This window comes from Mesocricetus auratus, unplaced genomic scaffold, assembly GCF_017639785.1.
Source record: "Mesocricetus auratus isolate SY011 unplaced genomic scaffold, BCM_Maur_2.0 Super-Scaffold_100014, whole genome shotgun sequence".
Classification (NCBI taxonomy): Eukaryota; Metazoa; Chordata; class Mammalia; order Rodentia; family Cricetidae; genus Mesocricetus; species Mesocricetus auratus.
In genome coordinates, this window is record NW_024429197.1 from 10,153,624 (window position 1) to 10,162,500 (window position 8,877).

The following is an 8,877-nucleotide window of genomic DNA, read 5'->3' on the forward strand; positions in this document are numbered from 1 at the left end:
CTGCACACACATGATGCAATACATACTTGCAGGCAAAACACTCATACGCATAAAATAAATAAATCTAAAAACATTAAAAAAATAATACGCTGTGGCTTTGGACAAATTGACTGTTCAGCAAATGATAAGAAGCCTCTGTTTCACAGCTCTGTTGCCTCATGAAAGAAAAACATGTCTTCCTTGGTTTGAACCAATGGGATGGGCAAGAAGCAATTTAGAGAGAGAACTTGGCCCATTACAGACATTAGGGCAGAAAACACACTTCACAAGAAACAAATAGAAATCAGAAAGCCTTCAATCCCAGCACTCAGGGAGGCAGAGGCAGGGGGAATTTGAGGTCAGCCTGGTCTACAGAGTGAGTTCCAGGATAACCAGCACTAAACAGAGAAACCCTGGATCAAAAAACCAACCAACCAAACAGGAACCAGTGAAAGGGTGAGGAAAATGTGCAATTCCCGTGTAGGGCTTGAGGGCCAGGAGGACTGCCAGCTGATGCCTGAATCCGCAGTCTCACTGCTAGGTGCCCCTCTGTCCTTATCTTGCATCCTTCTGGGGACAGACATCCCGAGGAGGCTGCCCTTCCATCCTCCTTATTAGAAGTTCTTCCAGCCAGTCAGTGGTGGCACTCGCCTTTAATCTCAGAACTTGCGAGGCAGAGGCGGGCAGATATCTGTGAGATCAAGGCCAGCCTGGTCTACAGAGTGAACTCCAGGACAGTCAGGGCTACACAGAGAAACCCTGTCTTGAAAAAGCAAAACAAAACAAAACAACAAAACTTCTTCCTTGCATAGCACTGAAGCTAATGCCCCTGCTCTGCCTTCTGTGGGTTTTTCCCTAGTAAGAAAAAGGCCTGAAAGCCAGGAAAGGGTTACAGTGTGAGAGACGGTTGGCAATGAGGTGGTTAAGGGACGGAAGCTGTAAGGAGTGATAAGGGCACTGACAATTGGAGAACTCTAGCAAGCATCATGTAAACCCTGCAGGAGGGCTGGCCCATGCCTTTGCCTGAGGCCCAGTCATTGATGCTGTGTTTACAGGCAGTATCCATAGATGCAGCTTAGTGTCCAATAGCAGGATCTATACCACCAGGCTCCAGGGACAGTCACCGCCCAGTTGCCCTAACTTGAATCATGGTCTGCTTCATAGGTGGCAGAAGGCTTCCCATTGTGGAAGCTCAGAGAGTCCCCTGCAGGGAAGAGTGGGAGGCACCCTGGCACCCTACAGTATGCCTGTACCCTTAGAGATTATTACCCCAAGGCAGCCTCCAACCAGTGATGAGGTGGATATTCTCAGTCCCCATGAGACACCCGCAACAGCACCAGTGACCCAGTTTTGCTTGTCTGTTTGCCTATGGTCATTCAGCTACTAGGGGGAAGAGCAAACCCATTAGTTTGCTCCAAGTCTTATCCTCTCCAGAGTTCCCAGTTTCTCTCCAGCCTCTCTGTCTACTCTTACTCCCTGTTAACAGCCTGGGCAGCCATGCACCAGGGAGAGCTGGGAGGAACCTCTTGGGCCTTGACAGGAAAGGGGGCTCCCCAGAGGCACCTCCCATAACCACTTCCCCCTTTTGGACATCTCCCAGCACCCACTGGTTCTCTGAAAGACGTCTCTCTGGTTCCTGGAGCACAGAGTGTTGATGCACACAAACCTCAGATAGCAGCCCTACCCCCACCCGTGTCCCCACTCATTTCATACAAGGGGAAACTGAGGTTGTGGCTGGGAAAGGACTTGCCCGGAATCCCATAGGAAGCACTCTGATGTTTTTTTCTCCCTAGAGGAATTCCTAATTCTTTGCCTCCAGCACCATCTTGTTTCAAGACTGCCATTTCCCAGATGAGAAAAACCGAGGCGCACAGATGGGAAGAGGTCACCTAGCCTTTATTCATGTATACAGGGATAATATTGAGAAACAGCCTGCCTCCCTGTTCCCACTCCACAGCCCCCTGTAGGCCACTCGCCTGCAGCGCCCTCTAAGAACTTGCCAGCACCCACTGCCTTAGCCACCGAAGTCTTCCAGCTCTTCTTCCTGGGTACCTGGGAGGAAGAGGAGACTGAGGCCATAGGGATTGGGGCTTCCCTGCCCTCTTGCTGGAAACTCACTCTCCAGAGTCAGCTAGTGTAAATTCTCATTCTCCAGCCAGAACTCAGACTTCTGTCTCCCTAGACCTGACAGGACCAATCCTGTCGCACTTCTAGAATGCCTGTGCACCTGCTAGGACTCCAAATTGGCCTGGGACAGGGGAAACCAGGGGAGGTGGCAGCTGAGGCTGGGTGGATGTGGGGGCAGGAAGGAAACTTCTTTGCTCTTTGGACTGGGGACTTATGGCTCAAATGTGTCTCCTCCAAGTGAGCTTGGCCTGTGAATAGTGATAAACTCAGTTTCTTCGTTAACCTTTGTTGACACTCAACACATGACAAAATGTTGTAAGTCCCTGGGGAGATTGAAATGATAAAAATGTTGTCCTTATCCCTGTGAGATGGCTAGTCTTGCAGGAAGACAGGCCTAATAACCTGTTTAATTTGCTGTGATAAGAACTGAGGTGTTTGCCAGGCAGTGGGGGCACACACCTTTAGTCCCAGCATTCAGGAGGCAGAGTCAGGCGGATCTCTGTGAGTTCGAGACCAGCCTGGTCTACAAGAACTAGTTGCATGTTTCTCTGTGGAGAAACCCTGTCTCGGAAAAAAAGAAAAAGAAAAAGAAAAAAAGAACTGAGGTGTTTAAAGCATAGACATTACCACAGACGCCTAAGTTGGATTCCTGGCCTTTTCCTGTTGCTGTTTCTTTTTCCCGCAAGTCACTCAGTTCTCCAGCCCTAGAGTTTTCCTCTAAAATATCTTTCGAACAATGTGAGTCCAGTTCCATTGATGCTACTTCCCACAGTCTTCTGCCTTGTCCATTGTGTCTTCTATGGTACAGTCTGGCCTTTTGTTTTGTTTTTAGATTAAAAAATTCTGTGTATGGCGAGAGAAAGTAAGTGTGTGTGTGTGTGTGTGTTATCTGTGTACACATGAGTTCTGTTGTTAAGTGTTTAGGGGAGAGAGTGTTCATGTGTAGCATATGTATACATGTGAGTGCAAGTGTTATGTGTTTAGGGGAGAGAGAGTGTGTAGTGTATGTATACACATGAATGCAGGTGCCCAAGGAATCCAGAAGAGCATGTCAGGTCCCCTGGAGCTGGAGTTACAGGCAGATGAACCGCCCAGTATGGGTCCTCTGTATGGTCAGCGCTCTCTTTTAACCGTGGGGCCTTCTCTCCAGCCCCATGCCGCCTGTTATTGAGACAGGGTCTCACTGTACCCACCATGGGCCTCTAACTCCAGATACCCTGTGTTAGGATTACAGGCATGCACTACCATACCTACAGCTGATTTTTCCTTGCTTCCTTTCTCCCTTCCTCCTTCCTTCCTTCCTTCCTTCCTTCCCTCTTCAGCCTTTCTTTCTTTGAGACAGGGTTTCTCTATGTAGCCCTGGCTATCCTAGAACTCATAGAGATCCACCTGCCTCTGCCTCCTGAGAGCTGGGATTAAATGTATGTGCCACTGGGCCCTGACTTATTTTTCTAAAACTAAGTCTGACCTGACCTCTTTTCTCCTAAAATTCTTCCATGAATGCCCTCTTGCCCTCCACATCAGTAATGCAATGTCCTCTGTGAACTGGCCTTTGCAAAGGTCCTGGGTTCCTGTTTGTCTGTTGCTGAACAACACCTCCCCAACACCCTCAGTTTACTCCCATAACTCCTTAACCCTTCCATCCTCCCCCTTCCCTGTCTTGTTTCTACCTGTAACGTGCTCCCACACCTCATGTGCCCTGAGAACTTCCACAGAACCTTTAGAGTCCTTCTAAATGACACTTCCTCCATGAAGCCTTCTCAGACTTCTTCAGGCCCTGCAAGAGCTAGACAAGCACCTGTCCATGTAAGACATGCCTGCTTCAATGGACTTTGGCTCCCCCTAGGGAGACAGGGAGAGAAGTGACCACTGGGCTTTGCCTGTGTCCTTTTTTTCATTTATTTATTTGTTTGTTTATCTATTTATTTATTTTGCTGTGTTCTTTTTTTCTTCCCAACCAGCTACTCTCCGAAGTGTCCAGGTCTCAGAAGACTGGGAGAGCTTTGCCCTCTGGTAGACACAAATGGTACCATCCACTCAAGATGAGACCAGAACTCAGCAGTTCCTGGCAGCTCTTGGAACTGGAAAAAGGGACATAGATTGAGAAAGGCCCCAAGCTATTTCCCAGATCCTCCACCCAGATTCTGGAACAAGTAAGGGACCCAGCAGCCCTCTCAGATCCTGGGAGCTACTGAAGAGAGGTACTACAAAGGGCTTTGAGGAGAGACTCCGCCATGCCTGGAGCCTTCCCAACACCCCAGCTTGGCCTCGTTCCAGGTTCTTTGCTCCTATGAAGGTTTCCTCACCTCCTGCCACTGTAGCAGGCTTGCTGATGTCCTGCCCAGAGAAAAAGAATCAGGTGTCGACTCTGGGGTCTGAGCACCCTAATTGAGGCTCTGTGAGCCCGCAGTGGGGCAGAGCCAGCCCTACTCCAAATCCTCACCATTCCTTCCAACACTCACCCCTCCAGGGCACTTGCGGCCCTAAGTAGCAGAGAGGGCCCAGCCCTAGTCTGTGAACAAAGTGAGGTCAGAGGGTAGCCTCATGATCCCCACCCTGCCTGGTGGTCCAGGTGGCCCTGAAATCCCAGAAGCAGATGTCCTACGCCCCATGCTCAGGACAAAAAATAAAATAATAAAAAAAGAAACAGAATTTGGTGCCCCAATCAAATTGTTGCCCTTTTCTGGTTCTCTAATTGGGGACAAGAAGTTAGTCCTCTCTGAGCTTTACTGTCCTCTGCAGTAAAACATAGACAGTGTGACCTGCCTGGCACATCCCAGGATACTGGGCACATACCTATTTGGAGCCTGGCACAGAGGAGGCTCCTGCTGCTCTGTTGTGACTGCTCAATACAGACAGCAACTGCTGCACCTCAGTGTCTTAGTCATGTTCTGTTGCGAGGACACATCATGACCGTGCCAACTCTTACAGAGAAAGCATTTAACTAGGACCTGACTTACAATTTCAGACGTTTAGTCCATTTTCACCATAGTGGGGAGGATGGTGGCCTGCAGGCAGGCATGGTGCTGAAGAAGTAGTTGAGTTTTTTCCTTATCTGCAGGCAGAGACAGACAGACAGACAGACAGACTGACTGACAGACAGACTGACTGACTGACTGACAGACACAGAAAGACTGAGCCTGGCTGGCATGGACTTTTGAAACCTTTAAAGTCTGCCCCTCGTGGCACACTTCTTCCAACAAGGCCACACCTCTAATCCTTCTCAAGTAGTGCCATTTCCCGATGACTAAACATTTAAATATATGAGCCTATGGTGGCCATTCTTACTCAAACCACCACACCCAGGCACAGGACCTTCCCTGCCAGGTCCTTAGCATCCCTTACATTAGGTACCTGGAGCTCCCTTCTCCCCAGGACTTCCTGGGTTCTACGTGGAGACAGGGCCAGTGGGCACAGGGTGAACATGTCTCCTCCAGACTCTGCAATTCCTTCTACCCCCAGACTCTAGATGTTAAGGTATCTGCTTCCAGAGAGGATAAGGCCTTGAATATTTATATACTATTTACATATATTTGCATGAAAAGTCCAGGTTATCAAACTCTTGCCCTTCTTGGAATGAGGAGAGAATGAAGAGTGGGCTGATGTGAAGGGTACCTAAGCAGCTACCTGGGCAGTTGGGGTGACCCTGGGCCCTCAGGCAGGCAGCCCTTCAAACAGGAGAGCAAGAGCAGTAGGGCCCCTAGTAGGTCCGTTTTGTTGAGGCATCAGTGGGAGGTCCAGCTTATAAGGCCCAGGGTATGAGGGTGGGAACTTGAAGAGAGACTTCTTTCTATTGTCCCCCAGGACACTCCACCCAGACCAGAGCCAGCAGGATTTCCTCCCTCAGACCCCAGAGGATTGGCGTTGCCTCTCCCTGTCTATGCTCACATTCAGGGCACAGCAGCCATCTCTCCAGATCTCCTCACTGGTTCCTGTGGATTTCCCCCCAGTTGCTCAACTCACTCACACTTCCCAGCTAGAATTGTCTCCTTTATTCTCTACCTGAACAGCTTTGCCTCTCCGTGAAGGTCCAGTCCTTTTGCTGTCTCCACCACCTGGTCCTTGTCAACAATATTAATAGTGACCATTGTCACCTGTCACCATGCATGGGTTACCTGTTATACCTGCGTCACTCTTAGTCACCTGGGGGTGGGACAGTGTTCACTCGTGAATGTGGAGGCTAGAGGTCAGTGTTGGATGTCCTCCTCGGTCACTTTCTACCTTGCCTAAAAATTCATTCACAGGGACTGGAGGGATGGCTCTGAGGTTAAGAGGTCCTGAGTCCAATCCCAGCAACCACATAGTGCCTCACAATCATCTATAATGAGATATGGTAGCCTCTCGTTCTGGCATAAAGTTTCACATGCAGATAGGACACTCATAGACATAAAAATAAATGAATCTTTTAGAAATATTTTACTAACATTATCTATTAATTTATTTGAGACATGGTCTCTAAGTATGCAGCCCCAGCTGTCCTGGAACTCTCTCTGTAGACCAGGCTGGCCTTGAACTCAGAGATCCACCTGCCTCTGCCTCCTGAGTGCTGGGATTAAAAGTGTGTGCACTATACCGGGGTCAGGGCACACTTACCTTTTACGTGGGAGCAGAGGATCTAAACTTCAGCCTTTACGGTCACGCAGAACAGCAAGCACTTTGCTGACTTATTCATCTCCCCAGACTCTCATGCTCCTCCTTATCATGGATCCTGTTACAAAGTGGGTGCTTAGTAAACCCTGGACAAATGGGCAGGGATGAGGTTTATTACAGAGCACGTGCTTGGCATTCATGAGTCCTGGGGTTTGATCCCAGCATTTGCAAATGCACTCATGGGTACATATACATAAACAAGAGAGAAAAAAAGAGAGGCTCCGATCAGGCATGCTGGTGTAAGCCTTTAATGCCAGCACTGGTGAGGCAGAGGCTGGCAGACCTCTGTGAATTTGAGGCCAGCCTGGTTTACCAAGTTGAGTTCCAGGCCAAGGCCAGCCACGGCTACATAGAGAAACCCTGTCTCAAAAACAAAACAAAACAAAGCCACAGAGCTCAGAAATGAGCCGTGATTTTGTGGTACCACCGTTGCAGACCAAAGCCACAGATCTTCCAGCCAGTCCCTGGGCAACAAACCCCACCCCACCCAGAGAGAGAAGCACCCTAAGGGAAGGGACTGCTTGCTGCATTTTGAATCCCTTGGAGCCTTGGAACAGTGTTAGCATAGGCAAATCTGTGTGATCAGGTGCCTAGGGGCAATAGGCCTGGGCCAGCTGTCAGAGGTGAGGATGGAGCAGAGACAGAGCATGAAGTTATGGGGGAGAAGGGAGGGAATGAGGTCACTCACTCAGCAAACCCTCTGAGGACCTGTCCTAAGTCAGGCCCAGCATGGGTGGAGTTGGGATGGCTGAGGTGTCAGGAAAAGCTGAGCCTCTTTGCCTATGGGATGGATGGATCCCTGAGAGGGATGCCCTGAAATTCTAATATCCCACCTCTAGGGACCTGTCTTATCCAAGCCTTCCTACAGCAGTGCCAAGTTTTGCACACGGGCCTGTACATGACTCCTGACGAGTCAGTATGGAAATGACCCCAGCAGTCATTGATGGGATCCAGGCAAATAAATTATGACCATCTGGACAAGCCAAGGATGCATCCAATCTGTAAGGAAGTGGTGACTACAGAACAGCATGGACCTACTTTGTGCTACAAAAAAGCTAAACATGTGTGCATAGGTTGTAAATTCACAGAGAACTGTCTGAAATACACTGGAAACTGCAGTTATGTCCAGGGAGGGCCCAAGGGAAGGAGTGATTGTGATAAATACTGTGACCAGGGAAGCTTATAAAAACATTTAATTTGGGGGTTCATGGTTGCAGAGTCCATGATCACCATAGCAGGGAGCATGGCAGCAGACACACAGGTGTGTGGGCAGCAGTGGCCGAGAGTTCATATCTGATCTCCTGCAGGAGACAGAGAGCAGGAGCTAACTGAGAATGGCTTGGGATTTTGCAACCTCAAAGCCCATTCCCAGTGACTCACTTCCTCCAACAAGGCCACACCTCCTAATCCTTGCCAAATAGTTCCAACAACAGACCAAGCTTTCAAATATATGAGCCTAGAGGACCATTTTTTTTCCCGAGACAGGGTTTGCTCTGTAACTTTGGAAGCTATCCTGGAACTTGCTTTGTAGACTAGGCTGGCCTCGAACTCACAGAGATCATCCTGCCTCTGCCTCCTGAGTGCTGGGATTAAAGACATGCAGCACCACCACCCATCTCTAGGGGACTTCTCTTCTTCAAACCTCCTGTTCACTCCATTGTTTTGTTTTTGAGACCATGTCACTCTGTAACTTGGGCTGGTCTCAAACTCTCAGCATCTTCCCCAGCCTCCTGAGAACTCTGATTACGAGTATGCACCAGACCTTTCTTTATTTTTTTACATATATTTCTTTCTTTTTTTTGAGACAGGGTTTCTCTGTATTGTTTTGGAGATTGTCCTGGAACTTGCTCTGTAGACCAGGCTAGCCTCAAACTCACAGAGATCCTCCTGCCTCTATCTCCTGAGTACTAGGATTAAAGGTGTACGCCACCAACGCCCGGCTCATATATTTCTTTATTTGGGTGTGTGTGTGCCATATGACATTTGTGGAGGTCAGAGGGCAGCTGCGTAGGAATTGAACTCAGGCTTTTACCTTCTTTTTTTGTGGGGTGGGGTTGAGGCAGGGTTTCTCTGTGGCTTTGGAGGTTGTCCTGGAACTAGCTCTTGTAGACCAGGCTGGTC

At 49.0% G+C, this 8,877-nt stretch overlaps 1 protein-coding gene across 1 annotated transcript; it reads right to left on the bottom strand.

Annotated features, from left to right (window-relative positions):
* Positions 1-834: 834 nt before the first annotated feature.
* Fcn3 (ficolin 3) lies at positions 835-6,194 on the bottom strand. Its single transcript, XM_040757418.1, is given in 9 exon segments — positions 835-850; positions 942-1,064; positions 1,066-1,183; positions 2,098-2,163; positions 4,072-4,287; positions 4,413-4,443; positions 4,662-4,684; positions 5,452-5,494; positions 6,123-6,194. Coding segments are annotated over 9 exon segments (708 nt in total).
* Positions 6,195-8,877: the final 2,683 nt, after the last annotated feature.